This window comes from Clavelina lepadiformis, chromosome 2, assembly GCF_947623445.1.
Source record: "Clavelina lepadiformis chromosome 2, kaClaLepa1.1, whole genome shotgun sequence".
Taxonomy (NCBI): Eukaryota; Metazoa; Chordata; class Ascidiacea; order Aplousobranchia; family Clavelinidae; genus Clavelina; species Clavelina lepadiformis.
This window is the reverse complement of record NC_135241.1, coordinates 19,725,154-19,750,729: the sequence shown is the minus strand read 5'-3', so window position 1 is coordinate 19,750,729 and position 25,576 is coordinate 19,725,154. Positions and strand designations below refer to the sequence as shown.

General features: G+C 36.9%; 3 protein-coding genes across 4 annotated transcripts; all 3 read left to right on the top strand.

Annotated features, from left to right (window-relative positions):
- Positions 1–933: 933 nt before the first annotated feature.
- Positions 934–2,647, top strand: LOC143447296 (uncharacterized). Its single transcript, XM_076947330.1, has 2 exons — positions 934–1,407; positions 1,488–2,647. Exons 1-2 carry the CDS (start codon positions 1,086–1,088, stop codon positions 1,685–1,687), a joined length of 522 nt encoding a protein of 173 aa, XP_076803445.1. The 5' UTR covers positions 934–1,085; the 3' UTR covers positions 1,688–2,647.
- A 2,175-nt stretch (positions 2,648–4,822) lies between these two features.
- LOC143446044 (very-long-chain 3-oxoacyl-CoA reductase-like) lies at positions 4,823–7,680 on the top strand. The gene is made up of 6 exons (XM_076945492.1): positions 4,823–5,007; positions 5,370–5,416; positions 5,803–5,878; positions 5,976–6,193; positions 6,506–6,688; positions 6,778–7,680. The coding sequence occupies exons 1-6, from the start codon at positions 4,866–4,868 to the stop codon at positions 7,009–7,011; spliced, it is 900 nt and encodes a 299-aa protein (XP_076801607.1). The 5' UTR covers positions 4,823–4,865; the 3' UTR covers positions 7,012–7,680.
- A 9,819-nt stretch (positions 7,681–17,499) lies between these two features.
- Positions 17,500–23,768, top strand: LOC143447287 (uncharacterized). 2 transcript variants are annotated; one of them, XM_076947312.1, is made up of 15 exons: positions 17,500–17,810; positions 18,405–18,606; positions 18,736–18,860; positions 18,996–19,165; positions 19,288–19,533; positions 19,617–19,771; positions 20,222–20,410; positions 20,562–20,753; positions 20,921–21,070; positions 21,148–21,360; positions 21,523–21,720; positions 21,939–22,195; positions 22,337–22,781; positions 22,867–23,052; positions 23,211–23,768. In XM_076947312.1, the coding sequence occupies exons 1-15, from the start codon at positions 17,722–17,724 to the stop codon at positions 23,259–23,261; spliced, it is 2,868 nt and encodes a 955-aa protein (XP_076803427.1). In that variant the 5' UTR covers positions 17,500–17,721; the 3' UTR covers positions 23,262–23,768. The 2 variants fall into 2 exon arrangements, with proteins under 2 accessions (XP_076803427.1, XP_076803428.1); XM_076947313.1 differs by lacking the exon at positions 17,500–17,810 and adding an exon at positions 17,821–18,021.
- The last annotated feature ends 1,808 nt before the right edge of the window (positions 23,769–25,576 follow it).

Genomic DNA, 25,576 nt, shown 5'->3' with positions numbered 1-25,576 from the left:
ATTATAAGCTTACTTTTATTTATACATGAGTCGCAACTTTATAAGCCCGCGGTTGGTAAACCCAGCCGCCTATTAAGCCCAATTCAGCACGGTCCCGGTTTAATCCATTTGTTCCTGTAGTAAAATGCTCCGCTTTGTAAGCCTAAAACTCCGTTTAATAAGCCCATTTTCGGAGAGATTTTCCATAATTTGACCTTGAGTACATGGGTGATGATGGTTTGGCAGTACAGTAGTGTATTACGGTAGGCTACACATTAAATGCAATTGCAAGTGTTACGTCACAAACTTGATCGTTGGTGGTCATTCGTCTACTCTAGACTCTATTCTATATAGCAGGGGTGGCCAAACCTGCTTCATTGTCGAGCCGCACATAACAAATTCCAGTTTTAAAAGAGCCACAATACAAACACAATAAAAAACACGAATTTATTCACTCACATCGATGTGTAGCTATTGATAAACATTATTGCTGTGTGGTGATACTATGAGTCTCCACCTTGGCTTCACCAACTCTTTTTGCAATTATTAGTATAACCGGAACCAAGATTTAAAACTAGGTCAGCCCTGACGTACAGATTCAATCTGACAGTTTACTTAACTACAGTGTACAAGTTAGCACACTTTTGTACAATAATGTACTTTTTGGTGTGTAATTTGATTATTACTAACAATGATTCAATTGTTACTACCTGTGACAGAACGTATTGTTTCATAATTTGATCAAACAACTCGTCTAGACCGGGAAAATGCATGTCTAATTCAACAATGATAACACTGTGCTGCGTTAATTTTTAGGTTACTAAAGTATTGACGGTTCTTATTGTACTTTTTGATGCTGAATCCAAAACTGTTATCCGTTTTCTTCAATCAGGTCTAGTTTTTTGGCAAATTGCATTTGAAATTTTTGACAACTTCAGCGTTTGCGATTGAGATTTGTGATGTCATAAAAATGATTTAGCTTTTGAATTAAGTTTTGATGAAACTTCAGTGACATCACAATGAGAAGAACATAACGAATGCACCTGGTGCTTGAAAAGTTAAACATCTGAACTTGTTTTTACAGGCTAGTTTAGTGTGCAGTTTAGATGATTTGTTTTTACAGTACAATGAGAAAGTGCAAAAATGATCCAGACAGGTTCTGTTACATATGTGGCAAGGTCACCCTGCGCAGTCGCCAAGCAAAAATTACGCAGTTTGTTAAGAAAGCATATTATGCGTATTTTGGAGTAAAACTAGGCGATCAGGACAAGGCATTTGCTCCGCATATATGTTGTAGAGCATGCGTTGAAAACTTGAGATTATGGAGCCTAAAGAAAATAAAGAGCCTTCCTTTTGGTATTCCTATGGTATGGAGAGAAGGAAAAGACCATGTCACTGATTGTTATTTTTGCATGACCAACTTACAAGGTATGCTGATACTTGCACTGTATGGAGGCATTTTCATTAATTGCTTGATTTAAGAGTAACAGTGTTCTTTTTCATTTTAGGAATAAACCGGAAGAACAAACAACATGTGAAGTACCCTGATGTTCCTTCAGCCATGAAACCAGTACCACATGGCCCTGGTATTCCTGTTACAGAACCACCTGGAGAAATAAGTGAAATGGAGTGTTCTTCATCTGCAGAGAGCAAAGCAAGTGAACAAGACACATGGGATGCAGACCAAAGTACATTTTTTACATTTTAAAAATGTCAAATTTGCTTACTTAGTTGATCCACAAAATATTCTTTTGCCACCTCTCCACATTAAACTTGGTCTCATGAAAAACTATACCAAAGCACTTGATAAAGATGGCCCAACCTTCAAGTTCTTACAAATGAAATTTCCCCGTATCTCTGAAGCGAAGCTACGAGCAGGAGTCTTTGATGGGCCACAGATCCGTGAGCTGATGAAAGACGAAGGTTTTACTGCACACATGAGTGCAGTAGAAAAAAGAGCATGGACAGGATTTCGAGTAGTAATTTCAAACTTCCTTGGAAAGCATAGAAGCCCTGATTATGAAGCACAGGTTAAAGAGCTGCTTGGAAGCTTTCAATCCCTTGGAGCCCGGATGTCTGTGAAAATGCACTTTCTGAGTTCGCATTTAGATTACTTTCCTGACAACTGTGGTGACTACAGCGAAGAACAGGGAGAGAGATTCCACCAAGACCTTCGCCATATGGAAGAAAGGTACCAAGGATACTGGGACGTAAACATGCTTGCAGATTACTGTTGGTGCTTAAAAAGAGATCTTCCCAATACCACACATAGAAGAAAATCTTTGAAGCGACACTTTTTGTCAGCATAAATCATTTGTATTTATATTGTTATTGCATTTAACGTCGTAATATCATCATGTGCCGCACAACGCTTTCTGTGTTAAGCTATTTTGAACACTTCGTTTTTATTTCACACATTGATGTTGGCAAGTATTTCACATTTAAACACATTTGTGATGTTAAGTGTTTACGTGTCTATAGTGTAACATATTAACTTCTACTTTTAGGTTGAGCGCCGTTGAACAAAATTATGTGTTAGGAAGCTTTCTTGGTTAGTTGTAAGTGCCTTTATTTCAACTGTGTCATTATATTTTTTTAGTATTTAAAATGGCTGTCATTGCAAAAACCTTACATTCAAATAAAAATACCATCTTGCGAAAATTGACAACATGCATGACCAATTAAGCTACCCCAGAAATTAGTTTCTTTGTGCACAATAATGACCAAAGCTAGCATAATTAAATATGCGATAGAAAAAAAACTTGACCTATTTGAAAAAAACTGGTTGCATTTTTGAGTTCAGCGCAAAAAATCGATTCAGAAACAGTTAAAACATCTTTGACCTTTGAAAAAAAATTTTCAAACGCAGCACAGTGTAATTCATTAAAGAGCCGCAATCAAAGGCTCAAAGAGCCGCATGCGGTTCAAGAGCCGCAGTTTGGCCACCCCTGCTATATACAGTGGGACCTCGTTAATCCGGACCCCGAACAACCGGAATCCCCGCTATCCGACACAAAACTGCCGGGAACGGATTTCTTCCTATGCATTTTACCCCTTTAATCCGGAAACCCCGCTGTCCGACTCCGACACAAAAGTTTTGGAACAAATGTGCTAAATCAATAGCAATAAAATCCGATAAACCGGATTATTAACAATTAAGCGAAAATGATTCACGATTGTCCTAATACACTATGTACACTGGGTAGTTAGTTGACGAAACAATAGCCGATTATTATCTACGCATAATAACGTTGCGGTCTTTATTGATTCAAAAGTACAGTACTGTACAGCATTGCGCTTTGTAAAAAATTTTAGCCGCACAGCTTTTTAGTCATACTATGAAATACTGTACAGTATTTTAGAAACGAAAAAATAAATTGTTCATCAACAGTAACAAACAACGCTTCCGCGGTCGCAAAAAAATACGTACATTACATCGGTTGAGTGCGGCAATCTATTGAAGACATACTACTGCAACTCAATCGTGCTATCAGCTTTAGATATCGCATTGCGCAAAGATTGGAAACAGGTCAAAGAAAGTTCAGACTGCTTGTCCCGCCGGAATGCTTCGCCATGCAAGAGCGGTTGTCAAACCGATTTGCCGCCGAATGTTCGTCACTTGGAGAGCATTCGTCTTTAATACGGTGGTTCTGGGGTTCGACACTGGGTCGGATCATACAAAAAATATAATTTTATTTTAGTTGCTGTCCAGCCAGAAAGTCGGTACTTAGAATTGGAGTAAGGTGCATACTTCGTTTTGAACACGGTGCTGCATTTGCAAGATTGATTGATTTTTTACTTTCCGATAATCCGGATACCCCGCTAAACCGACATTTTTTGACGAAACGAAGTGGTCCGGATTAACGAGGTCTCACTGTAGTATATAATAATGGTAATGTGATGTATGGTAACTGTTGCGGTGTGTGGTACAGTAGGTTTAGAATTTGAAGAACTGCAGTAAGCTAAAAACTTAGCGAAGTGTGCAGTTAAACGTAAAATTGTTAATAAAGTTATTGCATGCGACAGTAAACTTGCTTGTGGTGTGTGGGTATTGTGTAGTGTGTACTGTGTACCGTCGCTCTAGATTGACGAAAACACTTATTCCGCTTAATAAGCCCAAAATGGTCCGGTCCAGAAGTGGGCTTATAAAGCGGCGACTACTGTAATACCTTTCACATGAAAAACAACAATTATTTGGCTAATATGGACTGATTGTTGATTGATGATTTTTGTTGGGGAGGAATTGACAGTGTTTGGGTTTGTAAGGGAGGAATGTGAAAACAACTTACTTACTTAGTTGACTATACAAATCAATGTAACCTCTGATAAGCATTTTTTGTCGGCAAAAATAATACTTCCTTGGCTTTAGACAAAAAGATTTAACGACGATTTGTCTAACATACGTGTGCATGCATATATGAAAATGTGAAAGTTATATGGCACCTGTACCAAAGAAACTAGTTTAACTTTTAGCACATATGCTATACTAAAAGGAATACACGCATTCACATATGAAAAGGAGTGAAAGTGTTATGTAAAAAACACGTTATTTTACCTAGCTGAGAAGTTTTTTACTTCGATCGCCATCGAAGTAAAGAACAAAGTTGGCCAATAGAAAAACAAAAAATAAACAACACAAGTTTTTATAAAAGATGCCTTAATTTCCTTTTGTAGCAAGCAGCTAACATTCCACGTTTGGATTAAGCTCGTACGGGAAAAATAGTTTGATTAACTATTAACGCGGTTATTAACCGGTAATACTAACATTCTATTAATTATTAATCGGTATGGGTGACGCATTTTTCTGATAACTTATAAGCATCAGCATTCGTTTAATCGGAAACCGGTGTTATACGTATTTTGTTAAGACACGTCTCATACTCGAAATGGATTGCTCAATTTTTCAGTATATTGGCATCTTAACTTTTTCATATTTTATTGTGAAGCTTGTGCTAAAGTTAAGAGAAGGATTTCGTTTGTATTTCTTCTCCACATATCCGGATTTCAGTCAATATGGCAAATGGTCAGGTAAGTTTAAACTAAACCAGTTTTGGTACAACAACTGGACGAAAAGATGTCCAAAAGGTTAAATACAGTATAGCAGAGACCGAGTTTGCTAGAAAACTTCGAAGCGGACAAACTTGGTGTGATACGCATTGGCAGTCTCAGAATACAGTTTCACTTGTGATAAACTATGATAGTTGTTAAAAAGTTTGGGGTACAGGTCCCCTCCTGAAACGAGGTCCCTGCCGTGTAGCGTACTCTTTGTCAGTATAGTAAAAAGTGGTAAAAAAACGTTGTTTTCAAATATGAAATGAATACAATGAGATGGTAGTTAAGTCTTGTATAGTTAGTTCTATTCACTACAGCGTATATGTGTGCTTTTATAGTTGTAACTGGACCAACAAGTGGAATTGGAAAAGCGACTGCGTTTCAGGTATTCGTTGTGTTGATAAAGTTCACAAGTACAGTAGCTATTTTTCACTATATTGTAATGTTTTGTGCTTATCATTATACATTATAAGCAATAATTTTATTAACTGCAAAACGTTAAACTTTCTCTTTGATTGCAGATACTTTACTTTCTTTTAATTATTTCCTAACACTATTTGGCTAAGCACAATTTTTACATTACTAGAAACTATTATGGTTTAAATCGTTTACGTTATATTGTACTTTACTGCTTGCCTTTTATAGAAACTGAAGATGTTGTAGGGCGAAATATATATTTCTTAAACAACATAAGTCTGGTTGATCTGATAGCTAAACTTTGCTGAATTTTCCTATGTTATAAGCACTTAACCAAAACGATATTTACAATAGCTTGCTTCACGTGGTCAAAACATTGTCTTAATAAGCCGGAACCAAGAAAAACTGAAAACAGTGGCAAGTGAAATAGGTAAATAATAGCGATGCAATGTGAAATGACAAATTAATTCATCAAATTATTTTATCCGTACTATAGAGAGCACCTACAAAGTCAATCTAAATTGCAGAGAGAAAATACAATGTGCAAACAAAGTGGCTGGCGATAGATTTCAGCCTCGATGAAGAAATTTACGACCAAATAACCGATTTCTTGCAAGGGCTTGACATAGGGACATTAGTTAATAATGTTGGTATCGGCCATAAGTTGGGTAAATTTCTCGATATCCCAAATCTTTCAACGCTAATAAGAAACATAATCCGGGTGAACGTAATATCAGCTGTAAAGGTAAGTAGAAACTGTTTTACCGATATATATTGTAAGGATACAAACCCAACGATGAATTAAGTTTGTCTTAAACAAGAGCATATGCAGTTCACATGTTTGGCAAATAGCATACACTTCCACAGTTGACGAAGAAAATATTTTAAACATGTCCGTTTCATTTACCGGCCATTCAGCGAAAATCGTTGTGGTGATAAACGACAAACTCACTTTTGCTTCGCAATTTAAGAAAGTAATAGTACCCTGGGTGTAAATGACGAGTTATACCAAAAACGTACTAATTTCATTCCCTAATTTTAAGTAATATTTTTGCAGATGACACAGATTGTCCTTCCGGGGATGGTCGAACGAAAACGAGGACTCATATTAAACGTGTCTTCCATCTCAGCTGTAAAACCAACATCATACCTCTTAATGTACAGCGCAACAAAAACGTTCCTCAACTTCTTTTCTCAAGGGTTAAGCTACGAGTACGAAAGCAAAGGCATTACAATTCAGGTAAATTTTATATTTTAATTGTGCTAAACCAATATATCTGATAAAATAAAAGCTTGTAATATGCATGCATTTCACTATGTTTAATCCAGAGTTGTATGCCTTCGTTGGTGCAAAGTAACTTGACGGAATATCTCCCGCGTTATAAAAAAATGATTTCAGCGGAAGACTACTGCAAGTCGTGGTTGGCGACCGTTGACAAGACGAGATGGACTCATGGTTATTTGACTCACGCATTTCAGGCAAGAATCTACTTACACTTGTGTAACCAAAATAAAATTGGGGACGAGACATTAAAAACGTTATGCTACGGTATATTAATTTGAAAATTACTATGCATGTCTATTTCTATAAAAATTGTTTTCATCGGAATTTTAACGTATTGCTATCTTTGAGAGAAGTAGGCTATAATCGTAAAAAAACTGCATTCACTATAAGGTTTGTTATAACGAGCATATTAACAATTATTAAATGAATTAATATGTAGCGATGTCATGAGCGTTGCCCAATGAATTTCAAGATTGCTACGAGCAATGCTTTGCTGCATGCTACTGTATATGTAACATAACAGAATTGAAATCAATTTTCGTCTTTGTTGTTTTTATCATCACGATATGTACGACACGTTTAGTATCGTATTCTGTAAAACTATTCTCTTTGTTGTTAGCTCAAGTCCTCTCAATATTTAGGATTCTATTTACAGGGTTATCTGACTAGGTTGATTTCAACCGATTTATACAACGCGATATCCATGGCGAGAGTTAAGAAGGTCATGCTGGCAGCACCGACAAAGAAGACTGAATGACTATGACCACTCATAAAATCCGACATGTTTGCCGTTGTATTTGCTATCATGCGGAATTTTACAGCTATAGCAATCCTGTATTCTAAAAGAAAAATTATTATCGCCTTACGCGGCTATTGTTCAATAATTACCGTTTTTTTGTTGATTGATATCTTCTTTTGCAATCAAAATATATTATGAATGATTATAATCATCTCTGCATTTGGCAGCTTTCGCTTATGGCCAGTTAATCCAAAATCTTTCTGGACAAAATCGTACATACTAGATGCACAACACTACCCCTAAGCATTCAAAAAATATCATACGTTGCATCCCGTTTTAAAACTAGTGTACTAAAAAGGCAAGCATAATAATATCACGAAAGTATGCAAGACAGTACATAAGATATTACTGTATTGTAAGCAAGTATTCCCAATAGGTAGCAGCGGAAAAAAACATGTAATATAATATGTAATATAATCTGTGATTTATATGTAAGAACTGCAGGCTCTATATAATATAACATATACTGTACATAGAAAAAGTAATCAGTAGTCGTCGCTTATAAGATCCACCTCCTTTCCAGGAGAAATGGATACTACAAGCGGCGGGTCTACTTTAGGTCTCCATAAGACTAAAACAAACTCTGTGTGCTTGGTTGTTAATCATGCAATGTATACGAACGTCTAAAATAACTCAAAGAACACAAAATAAAACACATAAATCACCAAAAAACCGCAAAGTCTCACTGGATAGTCTCCGCATGTTTTCAAACATACCCACGCAAACTACAGTCTGTATTACATCACAACGGCTCATAGTCAGAGCCGACAAAGTGAAAAGAGACGTTACAACAGCTACAGGAAAACATTTTACTAGGATTTTTACTACATTTCAGCATTTTACTATGAGGCCACACGTTGGGACTGGATCCACGAACTGGAGGCGTGGATCCGCTAAGGCCTAAGCGAAGTATTTTTGGATTATGTTAGAATGTAGAAATTCCGTTCCACGGGATTTTGCTCCAACAATACGCGGCTGGATCCAATATCCGTGGATCCTATAAGCGGCGGCTACTGTATAATACGTGTAATGGTTTAAAAGTGGTGTCACGTAAACAATTAAGAGAGTTCTCAACAACAGCAACAACAGTATAAAACACGGTGATGTAGCCAGTCAACCTCAGTAAAAAAACATCACAACACCTGAGACGTGACCGTTTCTGTGTGGATATAAGAATTCTCGTCATAACAACTTCATTTCCAGTAATCGGACAAACTTAATTTTTAACTAGATTAACGACCAGGTCGTAGCAAAGACAGATATGTACCGTGCCCTAACGTTTAAGTTGTATCGTCGATGTGAAACATACCATCACCAATCTTAGTTTTGAAATCGACTGTTCAAGCAGTCGGTCGAAATAGCAGTCGGTCGAAACAGTACCAGCTGCTACACGTTTTATATGGCTTTGCGAGATCACAATAATCGTGGAGTCCTGCATGGAAATTATGCATACATTTGACAGCAGTAGAATAACCTTTGAAGTGAAATCACTTATTTTCATAATACTAATCTTAATTATAACGACATTGCAGAGACTATTAATGCAGATGCAGAGCTTATCTGTTTTAACTTAACTTATGTTAACTTAATTTACCTGTTGAATTATCTGACTCTATTATTGCGTGCGGTTAAAATACTCTAACCTCTTGTCAGCCGAAAGGTTTTTATATTGCAACAGAAATAGTTTACAAGAAAAAGTTTTTATTGTAGGTGCTGCACACTTTCTCAATATTATGCATAATCAAGAACATAGTAATACCACTGCTTATAAGATTTCTATTGAATTGCAATCACCATGTCTATCTGCCTCTCTTTGTGTCTCTCCGTGCTCGCTGGTGAAAGTAAGAGCTTATAAAACGTGAAGTGATGGGAGTGAAAATATTCGACAAGAAAAACGAAGCATTTCAGAATGTGCAGCGAGGAAAACAATGTGTTGGCAATGGAAGTTACATGTAGTTGAAGCTGACACGTAGATAAATTATCACTATAAAGTTAAAGAAGCGGGCATTTGCAATGAAGATTTCTTATCGGCACAGGTGCTGGAAACATCCTGGGAACGTACTAAAGGGAGTGTTCACACGAAGTTATTCAGAGCAAGTTTCCAAATATCAAACGAAAGTTGAAGTGTTATCAAAAAACAAGTTCATAAACTTCAATCAATTACTGGAAAACACTTTTCGGAGAAATGATGTAATGGTATTAAAAATGCCACCCAGGCCGCTACAACTTAACTTCTACAAGTTACACAAAAACTTAATGATTAACCAGTAATGGTAACCAAATCGCGGGAGCACTGTATATATTTATTGGTACGTAATAACCGTTGTTTCGCACAAGGATCAAATTCAACCTTCAGTTGAAAATGTATAGTATAGCTTTTCAATATCTAGGCATTTTAACTTTCTTGTATTTCGTCATTAAACTTCTGTTTAAGTTAGTAGAAGGTGGGCGTTTGTATATCTTTTCCACTTATCCGGATTTTAGTAAATATGGAAAATGGTCAGGTAAGTAAATGCTTAGATAAAAATAAAATTGTCATAATTCAATAAAATTGGACACACATTTATATAAGAAAGGTCAAGCAATTAAGTTAAAAAAGCTCGCATAACAATGTAGTTATATATATACATAACATATTCTGTGCAATTATTGCAGTTGTAACGGGATCTTCAACTGGCTTAGGAAAGGCCACAGCTCTTCAGGTATTCCTTTTGCTTACAGAGACAACAGACGGTCCGTACTGTGTATATCGTAGTAGGTTACTTCAATACAATATGTCTTTGACCTTATGTACTGTATATCTATATAAAAGTATTCATTTTCTAAACAGCTTGCTTCACGTGGTCAAAATATAGTCCTTATGAGTAACGAGGGCGAAGAATTAAGAAAAGTAGCAAATGAAATTGGTAAGTGGGCTACTGATGTCTGTTGCAGAGAGTAGAATAAACGTAATAAAATTATTGAGCCGCCAAAAAACAAGCACTAGCACGAACAAATTATTTACTTCGATCCCAGGATAGCTTATAAAGCTCGATTTTAATTTCAGAGAGCAAACACAACGTCCAAACCAAGTGTCTGACGATAGATTTTAGTGATGACGAGGAAATATACGACGAAATAGCTGATTTCTTGCAAGGTCTCGATATTGGGACATTGGTTAATAACGTTGGCATTGGCCAGGGACTGTACCGATTCCTCGATATCCCAAACCTTTCAACGTTTATAAGAAATATTATCAGGATAAATGCAGTAGCGGTTGTAAAAGTAAGTAAAACTAATTATCAATAAACATTTATCGCAAAGTGGTACAGAATATTTCCGAAAAGTCAAAAGCTCTACATATAGCTACAGTATATGGAGGCATACGAGCAACTTTCTCTGTTAGAAGTTAATTTTAAGTTATTGTTTAACAGATGACACAAATTGTGCTCCCTGGGATGGTGGAACGAAAACGAGGACTTATTTTAAACTTATCGTCAATGGCTGCTGTCAAGCCTGTATCACATATCATCATGTACTGCGCAACAAAAACATTTGTTAACTACTTTTCTCAAGGACTAAGCTACGAGTATGAAAGCAAAGGCATTACAGTTCATGTAAGTCTGATTCACAAATTTACACTATCATCTTTATACGAGCATTAACGACCTATACGTAAGCAACATAATTTAATAATATGTAATCAGTAATGAGGGGTTGAGTCGAGTGCTAAACTTCACCTAATATTAGGGGAAAGTGGTGTAAATTGGACCCCTGTGTAAATCGGACCAAGGCTGATTTCAGACTAATCGCGGTACGTGACGTCACAAACATCACGCGACATGGAAGACGTTAGCAAGAAAACGTGGCAGCAGTTGTGTTTGGTCTCGTTTCTTTTGTGGTCTAGTTACGAAAACGCAAGTAAACTATTAGGGGTGCTTGATCTTATTTTAGTTCATGCGTTATTTCGATATAATCGGAGGCTAGAGGCAGGTAGGAAAATAATTTAAACGTTTCGAGACAACTAAAACATTCGCAGATACTGTACCATGACAGTATTAGACTGTCAGTTTGAGATTTTAGTGAAGAGCCTGAAAGAAATTTCAGCTTAGGTTTGTGTAAAATAGACCCCAATAAAACGTGTAATTTGGACCCACATTACAAATTACACGTGGAGGCAGATAACATTACCTGTTTTCTTAGGATATTAAACTTTCATTTTGTGATCCTTCTGATCTTGAACTTAGTACAAACATGACCACAAGAGCTGAGCGTAAAAGCAAAGGAGTGTATGGAAAGTGGGATGAAGAAGCGATGCGACATGCAATAGGGGCTGTAAGAGATGGCACAATGGGTATAAAAAAAGCAGCCAAACAGTTTCATGTCCCCAAAACGACTCTTCTAAGAAGACTGAAAAAGAAGAACAAGATTGCTCTTGGCAGCTGCAAGATGTTAGGAAGGTCTACTGACCTCCCGGAAGAGATTGAAAACCAATTGGCAAAGCATATTGAAGATATGGAAGCCAGGTTTTATGGCTTGACATTGATGGACCTTAAAAAGCTTGCATTCCAAATTGCAGAAGCTAATAACATTTTTACTAGATTCAACAAAGAAAAGAAAATTGCTGGCTATGATTGGGTGAAAGGATTTCTGAAAAGGCATCCAGAAATATCTCTTCGATCCCCGGAGGCAACATCACTAGCGAGAGCATCCGGATTTAACAAACCACAGATAGCTAAGTTTTTTGAACTCATTCATGACATTTATGAAAAGAACAACTTAACTGCTGCCAGAATTTATAATATGGACGAATCTGGGATAAACGTTGTTCAGAAATTGTCAAAAGTTTTAGCTAAGAAGGGGAAACATCAAGTTAGCTCGATAACTTGTCAAGAGCGAGGACAAAATGTGACGGTTATTTGCTGCATGAGTGCAGCAGGAAATTTTGTCCCACCAGGCTTCATCTTTCCACGAGTGCGTATGAAGGAAGAGTTGAAGGATGGAGCTCCTCCAGGAAGCATGTTCACTTGTCAAGTGAGTCATGTTTAATTGTCTAGCAATCCTACCAGGCAAAACCCATCTTTTCTATGTTGATGCTATGTGTGCCGACATTGAATCTATGTAGGACTGTCAAAATGGTGGTTGTTACCACTGGGATGCTAAAGATGTCAAATTTTATAGCCTGCACTATTTACGTTTGCTAGTGTTTTCAAATGTTTCAACCAATTGGGCTATAAATTAATTAAACTATGCTCATACTGAAAATTTGTTATTCGTAAAAATTGGTTTTATTATCACTGTATGGTGCATAAATTTGGCTTTGCTTTACAAAATGTTAGTCTCTCTATGCTCAATAGTTCGTAATAAATTTTGAACCTTTTTTCAGAAAAAGGGATGGATGAACAATGACATATTCTTGGAATGGATAAAACACTTCATCCAGCATGCAAAGCCTAGCCAAGAAGAGAGGGTCCTGCTGATCTTAGATGGACATAAAAGCCACACGCACAATATCGAAGCTTTAGAGTTGGCATCAAAAAGTGGTGTTATTATGCTTTCATTACCACCACACACCAGTCATCGGATGCAGCCATTAGATTTAACTTTTTTCAAACCACTGAAGACCTATTATATTATCAACAAATTGAGCAGTGGCTGCGTGCAAATCCTGGACGAGCAGTCTCTGCGTTTCAAATTTGTCGTTTGTTTGTTCTTGCATACGGAAAAGCTGCAAATGTTAGCTGTGCGGTGAATGGATTTCGAAAGGCCGGAATTTATCCAGTTAATATGCTGGTCTTTAATGACGGTGATTTTGCTGCTGCTGATGTCACAGATCAACCCGATCCAGCTGAGAATTCAGATGATCTAATCGCCACCACAAGCTCAGCTCAGCTCTAGTGGAAAATGCAAGCTCAACTGCAGTTAACACCACTCCTGCTTGCATCAACAAAACAGCTGAAACCAGCAATCTAGTTTCTGACATGCAAGCCAGCCCTGTAGGCCTACTCTCATCCATTTCTTATTCTGAGAAAAAAAAAAGTGTTGTAACTGTCACAGATATCAGCCCTCTACCAAAGCGAATCCGATCTATGAATCCTGGTACTAAACGGCGAAAATCTTCACGCGCCACAATTTTGACAAGTTCTCCTCATAAAAACACTCTGAATAAAAGAGACAGTGATGTGACAAAAAGAGGCGGTGCACAAAAAACGAAACAGAAGAGAGGAAGGAAAACAGAGAACAAACAGATTTCCATCTGCCTGGTGTGTGGAGATTCTGCAGATGAAGACTGGATTCAATGCAAAAACTGCAAGAAATGGGCCCATGAAGAATGTGCTGATATTAGTGATTCCAAGTATTATTACTGCGACAACTGTTCGTAAATGTGTGTTTCTGTTTTTGCATGGGTTGTTCTATTTTTGTGAGTTATCGATGGTTCCAGATAGCACAATCACACATTGTGTAAATTGGACCCCTCATTTGAAAAAATTAAAATTGACTATTTACCAGCAGTGTCATTGAATTAGAAACTTATACAGTGAAGTTAGGTGCTATCCGAATAAAATTGAATATTAAGTTGTATGTTTTGTTCAAAAATGGAAGGGGTCCATTTTACACAACAGTTGTGTAAATTGGACCCTTAGCATGAAAAAATTTAATTTGGTAGTTTAAATTATTTAAGCCCGATACTTCGTTATGTTGTACCTTTCATGTATGTGAATAAACAAGTGAAGTTTGGAAGAAATCGACCAAGGACTTTCGTTATTATCAAAGATTTTGCTTAAGGGGTCCAAATTACACTGGTTTCCCCTACGTGATGATCGAAATGCTGAGCGTTGAGCGGCAAAGGTCAATATTTTCTCCTACAAAACCGCAGACGTTCAATTGTGTGCTTGAAGCGTGATCGAGACAACAAGCTACATTTACACGACATTACGTATAGGTAACTTACGAAAGTTACCTGAAATCGGGTAACGTTACTTTCTGGAGTAAGTTGTGCAACATTGGGAAATGAAAGTTAACTTGTAGCAATGGACATGACTGCAGTACACATACTACAGTATTATTCGATTGTTGGCATAATTTTTACACCTTGTTAACATAGCCTTAGTCAGTTCATTTACTATATACGCTATTTTTTATCATTTCTGGCAAAATTATATACAATATCTATTTATTTAAGATCACTTTAGCTTGTTATAGCGTAGCCTCTGGCGATTCGGAATGCTGGTATAATTATAAACGATGACTCTGTTGACTCAAATGTAAGTGATTTAGACTTGATATAGAGATGGCAAAATTGATTGTGCGGGTAATAAATCAGGTTCTGATGTCCAAGCCAGTGGCGTACCCAATGGGGAGGGGGCGGTGCCAATCTCCGTTTTTTAGCCTTTTGGCTTCGCAGCCGCATGCGCAATGAATGCCGCTGTAGGGGGCAGGTATCAACTTATGGCGTTGCGTTCTCTTCACACCATCTTCTGACTGCTTAACGCTGAGAATATCCTTCTTAAAGTCTTTGGTATGACCTGGCCCGAGAATCGAACTCGAGACTTTCGCACAGAAGACAGATGCTCTACTCACTGTAGGTCATCTCGGGAAAAATTAATTTCTGCGTAAAAAGTGTCCCTCTATTTATTCCAGAGTTGCATGCCATCGATGATTCGAAGTAACTTGACAAAATTTCTTCCACGTCACAAAGAATATGTTTCAACCGAAGCATTCATCAAGTCGTGGCTTGCTACAGTTGACAAGACGAGATGGGCTCATGGCTATATCCCTCATGCAATTCAGGCAAGAGGCAATTTACACTTAGGCATGCTAATCCTATACTAAAGGTAGAGCAGGACGATCAAACAACGAAAAAAATGTACAGTGATATTCCAAATGTTATTTCAAAGTTCAATGGTTTATAAAATTTTACATAGAAGTTTTACACACTAGTTTGTAAGAGCTGAGGAATTTTTATAATACTTGAAGTAACAGCAATATCGAATACCGTACTGTCAAAAACTTTCACCTATAGCCTATGCCAGTCAAGAATGTAATGCATTGTACTACAAAAAACAGTGATTTTATAAAGAGGTATGAAGACAACGTTTACAACTAAGTATTGCGCCATATTGGAGGCGTTTGATGCATGGCAACAGACGGCAACGTTAGGATATATTTTACCCCTTTTTATCCTTTGTCCAAATTGTTATAATGGAACATGTTTTTAGGGTTGGATAACGAGGATGATTCCAGCTGATCTGTTTCAAATTCTCTACGAAAAACGTGTTAACAAGGCATTAGCAAAGAAAACTGAATAAGTTGTTCACATCACAAATGTTTAGGGACGCGATTTTATTGCAGAAGCAAAAGAATGTCGTCACCGGACTAAGCTCAAAATGGTCGGGTTAATTCCATTCCATGAACGTAATAAGTTTTCGAATCTTTACCATGCTTAACTACTCGTATATACGGTTCTGGTCTTATTTCATTCCAATAATTGATGGCCTTTATCCAACTTTTTTATTTTGTTGATCTTATTCCTTTGATGAAGTTAGTCTGGGCGACTAAATGTTCGATATATATGCGATATCGCTACAATTAACTCTTTAGTTAGTTTTATGGTTGGCAATACTTTTCAGTTCAAAAATACTAAATCGGCCTACTTTATAGCCAGACGGAATAGTCTATAGTAAGCTTTAAACTACTGTTTTTGATGAATTTATCTTTCAAGTAATCAAAAAGTTTTATAATTTGCTCATAAAGTACGTTATGTCTCTTAGTAATTTCATGTAATTGTAATATGTTGTCTTCTCTACAACATATCTATATTTTGTGCGGTACTTGACAACTGAATCTGTATTTTTGTGACTCTATACTCCTATTAAGCAATGATCTATCATGTTCGTACAAGCAGACGTTTGACTTCTGCAAAGCAACGTTCTAGTAATCGTGTGTGCATTATGTCTTATAATGATTTATCATGTATCACGCAATCAACGGCAAAACCAATACATCGACAACAATTTATTGGCGCTTATGCGCTACCGGGAATATTGCTGAAAATTTACAGCTATGCGGACGTCATATACCAACACATCTGTAATGATAGCAGACGTTAGCAACGTTATGCGCAACAAATTTTATGTGAGGGATTCAAATGGACTAAAACTACTGTAAAAACAAACAAAAACGCATCTTTGTAAAAAGTCTATAGTACTCTGCTGTCTTTATATGAACACACAGTTCACAAAAATGCGGCTTGAGAAGGCTGAGACGTCTCAGCCGGTATTGTTAGCGCCGCCAGAGTTGTAAACCAGCTTTATATTGTTAGCCCAAACCCGATAATTTGTTTGAAACCCGAATTAGGCCCGAAAGTTAATTTTACTGAATGAATCAAAGTCATCTTTTGATGCCAATGTGAACTGTCATCATTTCTAAGTTGCGCGGTCCGCTCTGAGTGAGCTTTTTAGCACTCTGCGCGCATGCACATTCGTGTAAAGAAAGTGAAATTACGATGCATAGCTGTCGTAGCTGTGTATGTTTGTGTATAAGTACATAATTTTTTTTCAAACTTTAGTCCGAACCCGAAAAGACTTATAACTCTGAGCGCCGCCTCCAACGTCACCGGTGCAAGAAATTGATATATCCACTGTTTTTACTCAGTTTCCAGTTACTGCGTCATAAATGTTTTCCAACAATGAAGCTTAGCGACTAATCTGTATTACAACAACAAACAGAATTGTTACTATAGCAATTCTGAATTCACTTTTACCAACCGTGGGAACTGATAACAGTCTAACAGTTTTCAGTATAATACGCAATACACGTCTTACCATCCTTTGTTAAGCAGTTTATATACTAAATCATGCGAAAGTTGTATTTATAACACGAAAGCTTGAATTTACAAACACTACAAAACAACAGCATACCTAAAACCACCTTTCGTCACAGGTCAACTCTGAGCTTCACACAATGGAAAAAATATAAACGATTTCTGTTTATTCGCGAGGGATCTCTGAAGTCTCGAAGAAGTTTCTCCTGTCCACAAATTCTGATGACATTTGTATAGGAGCAGCGTTTAACACCGCCACTGACGGTGCCAATAAGCACGTAATTTATATAAACACCACTATTTTTACTCAGTTTTGAGTTACTGCGTCATGTACAGTATGTTTTTCAACAATGAAGTTAAAGCAGATAGCTCGCATATCAGCACACAATGAATTCGATTTCAAAAATTGTGTCAAGTGACTACAATGCAAAGCTTTTTCAGGTTTATACATTTCCATTAAAGGCAAGAAAACAAAGGTTAGTTTGGTTTAATTCAATTTCGACCCCAAAATAGCAGTTTACAACTGTTAAAACAAGGGATAGACTGAAGTTGGAATTTGTGATAGAACTAAATTACCTTATAACTTTGATATAAAATACTTCTGATAAGTATGAAAATATTTCCTTTTTGCTCCATATTGATTGTACTGTACTACACTAATGTGAGAGGCAGACTAATTTTACAAAGGTTGGTTTAAAGATGAAGTTTGACAGAAAAAATATTTCTGTAAAAAGATGCTTACACTTAATAATCATGGGATTCTTTAAGGAAACTCCAATCTCGAACAAAAATTTGCCTTAATCATGCAAGAGTGTTAATTGCGCTGAGAACCGCCGAATTTAGTTTTAACATGAAATACAAATTAACGTACGATTTCAGTTTTCGCCATATTGGTGCTGGAGAATTTACGATTATACGAGGTTAAGTGAAGCATCTTTTCTGTAACAGTCTGTGAAATGGCAACACTGTTAAATGCACAGCTTAACATTAGGCCGCCGATGAAATATCACGTTTTCTTTGCAACCTGCGTTTTAAAAATCGTTTCCTTATGTATTTTGCGTCTACTATAGCAGTCAGGTAAGCACAAGAGCCGTGGACCTCACTCTTGTGTCCGGATCTAACGGGGAAGATGTTGTCTCTGCTTGTATTCAGAAATTGGAAAATTTGGGCGTCTTTTCTTCTGATTTCGGACTCATGAAACGAATAGCATACGTCGAATCCAACTTCGGAACCAACTTTACATCAAAAGAAGCAGCGCGGGGAATATGGCAGGTATGGTGATGATTAATAAACATTTACAACAGTAGCCATATTGGCTATACTGCATACTTCTGTTGTGTATTGTTTATAACTATTTGAGTTATAGAAGCAACAACATAGCACTTCACATTTTCCGCTCAGATATCTAGCGCAATCGAAACCCGGTTCCAGGAGACAAGCGCGCAATTTCAGCTTTCTGATGTAATTAACGCTATTGGCTTTAACTTCGGACCGGATTTGATTGACTTCAACAATTACAATTTCACGTGAGTTGCCATAAAGTTAGATTTCCTAAACGTAAGCATCACAAGATTTGAGCGTAGAAAAATATCTTTCATAGCAGCGTGAGTATAAAAGCCACACGGTTTCACTATCGCTGCCCGCTATATACTCTATCACAGAATACCTTTACACGCGGCTGTGGCAGCACGCCTGTATATGGAACTTCTACTTTCCTCAGCAGTGCCAGGAAGCGTTAGCGACCAAGCTACCTGGTGGGTCGCTAATTACAATGCAGGTGGTTCTATCAGCACTTTTACAGCACAAGTGGCAGCTTTTGAAGCCGCTAACAGTAAGCATAAAGACTACGGTAACTGAAAATACGAAAAATATCAATTTACCAGCGGAAGCATATGAACAAATAATATATTTTTTAAATAAGTGGCTTGAGATTCTGTTTGCGAATTTTTATAGACTGCACAAATCAAGAAACAGACTTGTGGTTCTGCATTGACGGTTCAGGAAGCATTGGAAGTACAAATTTTCAAACCTCCAAGGACTTTGTCGATCAAGTTGCCTCGTCGTTCAACATTGACCCAAGTGAAGTGCGTACAGGAATGTCCGTATACTCTAGTGCAGTCAACCTCGTCAGTTACTTCAACCAGCATACGACCAACACTGACTTTACTTCAGCTGTCTCATCTGCTTTGTATCCTAGCGGTAATGTTAACCCAGTCAAACTTTCAAATACATAATTTTAGGGTATCATTTGAATGTTAAATTTACTGCCGTAAAACTAACAGGTGGCACACAAACTGGCTTAGCAATTACTGATGTGGTCAGTAACGGTTTTCGCCAAAGAAACGGAGCTCGACCTTTGTCCCAAGGGGTGCCGCGGGTTTTAATTGTTTTAACAGACGGTCACAGCGGGGATGATGTGACGGCACCAGCAGCTAACGTAAGTTGTTATTACTTCATTAACCCACAATGAAGTTGTCAAAAGGACGGCACAAGAGTTAACGGAAAAACTCAAATTTAAATATAGTAGACCCAACTGGCCTAGCCTATAAGCTTTTTAGAGGAATAATTGGATCCTTATCCAAAACTAGTCAACATAAATAAAATATCTTTTTAACTGCATTTGTCCTACTTATTGCTACTTCGTGGTATTAGAAAGTTCACCATTCCCGGCCTTATATTTAAATAACGAAAATTGTTATTTTGTAGAAGTAAAATATTGTTGTCGAGAATCTGGGTTAGCTTGGAGTAATTTTGAATATGTATACATATTGATATTAGTGCAAACGCGATTTCTCTTCGATATTTAGAATGTTCCTAAAGTGGGAGTCAAGTCGAGAAAAGCTCGACGTGTTCGGTGTGCTCAAACCTATTTTTCCTATTACTGTAGGCGCACGCGTCCGGGATCACTGTGTTCGCAATTGGAATCGGTAGCGGTATTGATCAAAACGAAATTAATGAAATAGCAAGCGACCCAGATAGCCAGCATGCCTATACCGTGGCTGACTTCAGTTCTTTAATAACATACCTGAAAAACACATTATTGCAGCAAGCATGCACCGTGTCAGCAGCAATACCGGTAAGCGGTTCGACAAATACTATTGAATAAAGTATATGTGGTGACCTAAATGCAACATACAACCTTACAAAATATGGCATTACCGCAAACTTTAACTCGATAGCTGCTGATGCTTAATCACTGCATATTAGACAAGTAATAATATTTACAGGATAGCACGGATGTATCGGTCGGTGTGCAACCGGGCTACGCCTACTACGGTTCAATTCAAGTTGCTATTTCCGGATTTGTCACCATCAGTTTTGACGTGACTAGTGCGGTAACCAGTTCCGGAATAGTATTTCTGGGCACTTTACCCAATCCAAGCGCAGCATTCCACGTGAGCTCAGTTCAACTAGTTGCAGTAAGTTTTTGTGAGAGTTACATAGCAGATGAGCAGCGAATTCCTTATCAACCGTTCACTTCCTTTTTTAGCTTGTTTTCGTAAATGAGCTCATAAATAAAACGTTAATGTTATAATCTTAACAATAGACTAGAAATTTCTAAACAAGCTGTAACGTTCTGAAATAGGGGTTTGTGGCAACTGTGAGTATTAACTCCAGCGGTACACAAAGATCCCGGCGTAGTGTGAATAACTCAAAAACACCTAAAACCGGAACTACAACGATTTATTTGTCAATGGTATCAGACGGTTCTTCTAACTTGAATGTCAACATGAAGGTAAAGTATGCAAATGATCTGATTCATTATTATCCACAATTCTTACACATAGTGAGTATATAAATAGTTTATGCTAGGCAATTACAACGCCAACAGCAAGCGAAACTACGTCAACAACAACATCAACTTTCAACATTGATGCCGTGGGGGGATTGATCGGTGGATTGGTGTTTATAGCTGCAATCGTAGGGACCTTGTTTTGGGTTCGCATGAAAATATCCAGAATAACACCTTATCCTTTCATTCTTGAAAACCAACAGACCTCTTCTCCGGACATTGGAATTAAAGAAGTGAGTTATTTTGTATAGTATATTTACAAAGTAGCTTGATAACTACGTCAGTCGTTTGGGTGTAGTATTACAACAAGAATTGAAAAACGATATCCTGAGAAGTTTTGCGTTCAAAAAAGCTGTAAAGCATGAAGGTTATATTGTAAAATAAGTCAATTTCAGGACGCATTGATTGAGATAGAGAAAGTTAGAAACACACTTCGAACAATAGTATCGGCTGACTTTGCCTCATCAATATCCATACAAAGCACGAAATGTCTTAATGAAGCTATTGCTGCAGCAGAAATACTGAATATACCAGCAAATGAACTATTGGAAGCTAAAACGTTACTGGTTACATGCAAAAACAAAACGAATGAGGTATGCGACAACGTGTAAATTAAAATATGCAATCGTATTTATATATGGATTTATTAATTATTTTATTTATGTTTATTTCATGGATGTCGATATCTCCTCAGGCATTTTAACCAAAAGCAAACGCATCTAGCGACACAATAATGGTTTCAAGACATAACCATCTGAATATATACACCCTTGAACAATAATTCACCCTCAGTATTATGAATTTTTTTTAGTTGCAACGCATTAAGGAGGATCTCCACAACGCTTTAACTGAAAACGACCTGAATAAAACCGTTAATGCTTTAGCATATGCTGAGTCATGTGACTATCTGCTATCATGGAATCCTGACGACGTTGAATTACAAACACTTCTACAAAGAGCGAAAGCCACGTTAATCGAAAAGTCCATGTTAGAAAATGCGGAAGCAGAATCACAAAAAGATCAACTGAGAGCTATGTTGTTAGAAGATTTGGAAAATGATGCCGATAAGTAAGAGATGTTTGTGCTTATGGGTACCATAAAAAATTGTTTTGGTACCCATAAGCATTTTACCTTTTTAGCACCCTTTTCCAGTCATATAGGCTGTGACTTATCTATTCAACAAAAATTGTTTTTATGTTTCTCTTCCAGAAATATCATCCTTCAAGATATCATTGCCTTCGAAGCCGTACTTCCGTCTCCACTAGAACAGAATAGCAATGACTTGGATATTATTGATAAAGCTAAAACAAATTTTCGTAGAAAGTTGAAAGCCTGCCTACAAACTGCCTTACAGGAAGCGTGTGCAGAACGCGAAATAACGCGTATAGAATCAGTTCTTGCTGAAATAGATGGACCTGTCACCAGCAAACATCTTAAGGAAGATTTAGATGACGAGGTTTTCAGTTTAAAAATCTACAATGCAAGAGAATTGATCAAACAACTTCAGGAATTGGAGAAAATGCGTTTAACCGTTTTATCTCTAGAACAGCCCCTGATATCTGAGATCCGTAGCTACTCAGCGCCACCATCTGGCGTTAACGCAGTCATGGCAGCAACGTTTGTGTTACTGGGGGAAAATGAAAGCAAACTAAAAGTAAGATAATTCGTAACCTAAGAGCTTCGTTGCAAAAAAAATAAATGAAGCACACTTCACTGATTTTACAATTTTCGATATCAAGGAATGGCAAAGCATTCAAGTCCTAGTTGGAAAACTAGGCAAAGATGCTTTAAAAAGAAGAATTATAAATTGCAAAGCGAGTGACATCACAAAATCATCTGCGAAGACAGCTTACAACTACATCAAAGGTCACGTCCATGAAGAAGTAGCAATCGAAAGCAAAGCAGCTGCAGTGTTTTTAGCATGGGTGAGTCAAGCTATCAAAGATTGGATCATATATCAAGTATCACAGGTTTGGTTTATTGGAAAATAAACAATCTTGGTAATAATTGTTAGTAATAATTGTTTGGTACTAACAAACCATTTAAAGTGAAACTAACCGATTGCCAATATTTCTAAATACAGTGTGAGACGATACTAAGAGAAGTGAATGATCGCCAGGGGAAGGAAGATTAAATTAACAACCCGATGACAAATACTTTTCAATGTCCATTGTTCATACATTATGTAGTACAGAGTAACCTATACACTTGGCTCTTACCTTGCTGTGTCACATTTTCTCAATTACTGGGCCCTAATTACTTACCTATTTGTCTGCGTTGTAAATAAACTCTTGCGCAAACAAAAGTTTGAAAAGTTTAGAAAACGACAAGGATGGAAAACAAATAAAAACCTCCTTATGTTCCCATGGACAAAATGCATCCACTGGACGTTGCCAATGTTCTTCCTTCTTGTTATTTGCAAGTACAACACAAATTACTTAAACGTTTTTCTGTTTTCAATAACGTTACCCCTATCCCCTTACTACGGACCCGTTGTTCGCATCACGAACAGCAAAACGTCGGCATCAAAATAAATAAATTGATCATGAAAAAATAAAAAACGTTTTTTTGACAGCAGAGTACTCAACCAGGAAGACTGCAGCACTCTGTCAATGTGTGATGCTGGAACGAGTCTCTTTGGGAGAATTTAAAAACTAATTGTGCCCTTGTTAGTCAAAAACTCTTGTTGTCAATAATAATTAATAAAAAAACTTATTCCATACCTCCAACTTTCGTGCTTTATCATTAGTCATTAAACGATATCCTTTCTGTGTTATAAGTTTCACATCAAACACTTAGTATCTTCTATAATTGATTGGATGCTCATAGAACATCACTTGGTAGTGATTATTAACATTTCTGTCACAAATAGAATGAATAAGTGTAGGCCCTAGCATCAGATAAACTACCACCTGTATCTGTATGAATTAAAATTTACCGTGTTATAATTTAATTACAGATAAACAATTTAAATGAAAAATTGAAAAGGAAACAAATTGCAATACCCCACCTGTTTGTGTGTGACGACCCTGTATAATTGAACGGTCATAGTATTACACGTAACAGTAAAAAGACACAAGACAAAAGAGTAGTCTAATGTATACAATAAAGTATCTAAAGTATAAAAGAAATAAAAGCTGTTAGACAAGCTACAGTATTTTATGATATCCAATAGCATTAGGTCAGGGATGTCCAGCCGGCAAGGATAATAACCACTACCACCATTTTGGAAAAACATTCCACACAGTAGATCATACCTTTTCCACTATCCGTTTCCGAGAATTTAGTCTATTTTGTAATTTATATTGCTTAAAATTAAAATACAGCTTGAAATAAACTACTTTTCGTGTATAAATGTATTTATTATTTCTGTACTGATAAGTTGCATCTGGCCCTCCGAGAATTATAACACCCGTATTCGGCCCTTGTATAAGAATAAGGCTGGACTCTCTTGCATTAGTCTATACATAGCCTATAAAGGCTAAAACATTTGCTTAATACCGATTTTCAGATTGCGTAAAACTGCTTTTGATAAAACATTTTCATCTTCGTATTTAAACGATCTGCAAGAAAAACGAGCAACAATTGATTGCTATTAATATATATGTCTTCCTCAACTCACGCTTTCATGGTAATCTGCCGCCAATTTTACCAACTTTATATAACTCGAAATAATTTAATTGCTCCTTTCAACTTCGGCATAACGAGCTTAACCCTTTGTATTTCACATTAACCATTTAAAACACGTTCAAAATCGGATTAGTCTTCCGCAAAACACCAGTATAAACGATTTCGAAAGGTGATGACGCAATCCTGAGTCCGATGTTAAAACGAAAAGCAACCCATATTTTTACCAGATCTGCGCAACAAGCATTGAAATTGATAAAAGATATTGATATGATGACAGCAGCTTCATCATGCATTTCAATCGCTGATTTCTTAAGTTGGATATCTCATATAAATTAGACCGTGACCTGGTATGGTTTTTGACATATTATATCCGCACATATGTTTAAAGTTTCGTGAAGGTGTTCGGGTGTAAAATCTAAAGAAGACATGTACATTGTACAAGCATTAACGGGAAAACGCAGGTTAAACTTTTTGATTACTTTAGCAGTACATGGCGGCGGAACATGAAGCAGGAAAAAACACAAAAAATGTTCGGAAGAAATGACGTCATGACGAAATACTATGACAAGCAACAAGCCAATCCGTGTCAAAATTACATCTGTCATTCACGTCCATTTTATTTGCAATGGCAACAAAAAATACGATATTTTATTGTATACAATTAATGGAAATGAAATAATGCGTAAGCTTGTTAACTCGAAGTTGAAGGAACCGATCGCATTAGATTACTTACAGTTATTCGAAGTTATAGTTAAATCAGTTGAAATATTTTTCGTTCGGAACTATTATCCCAGTTCCTTGTTAACCTACTTGCTCAGT

Excerpts from the sequence above, each read along its gene's own strand:
- LOC143446044 (XM_076945492.1), top strand. The coding sequence starts at position 4,866 with ATGGATTGCTCAATTTTTCAGTATATTGGCATCTTAACTTTTTCATAT. Across the intron at positions 5,008-5,369 it reads TCAATATGGCAAATGGTCAG|TTGTAACTGGACCAACAAGT; the intron begins GTAAGTTTAAAC and ends GTGCTTTTATAG. Across the intron at positions 5,417-5,802 it reads GAAAAGCGACTGCGTTTCAG|CTTGCTTCACGTGGTCAAAA; the intron begins GTATTCGTTGTG and ends TATTTACAATAG.
- LOC143447296 (XM_076947330.1), top strand. The coding sequence starts at position 1,086 with ATGATTTGTTTTTACAGTACAATGAGAAAGTGCAAAAATGATCCAGAC. Across the intron at positions 1,408-1,487 it reads TTGCATGACCAACTTACAAG|GAATAAACCGGAAGAACAAA; the intron begins GTATGCTGATAC and ends TTTTCATTTTAG.
- LOC143447287 (XM_076947312.1), top strand. The coding sequence starts at position 17,722 with ATGAATTCGATTTCAAAAATTGTGTCAAGTGACTACAATGCAAAGCTT. Across the intron at positions 18,861-18,995 it reads TTCAACAATTACAATTTCAC|AATACCTTTACACGCGGCTG; the intron begins GTGAGTTGCCAT and ends ACTCTATCACAG. Across the intron at positions 20,754-20,920 it reads GCTCAGTTCAACTAGTTGCA|GGGTTTGTGGCAACTGTGAG; the intron begins GTAAGTTTTTGT and ends GTTCTGAAATAG.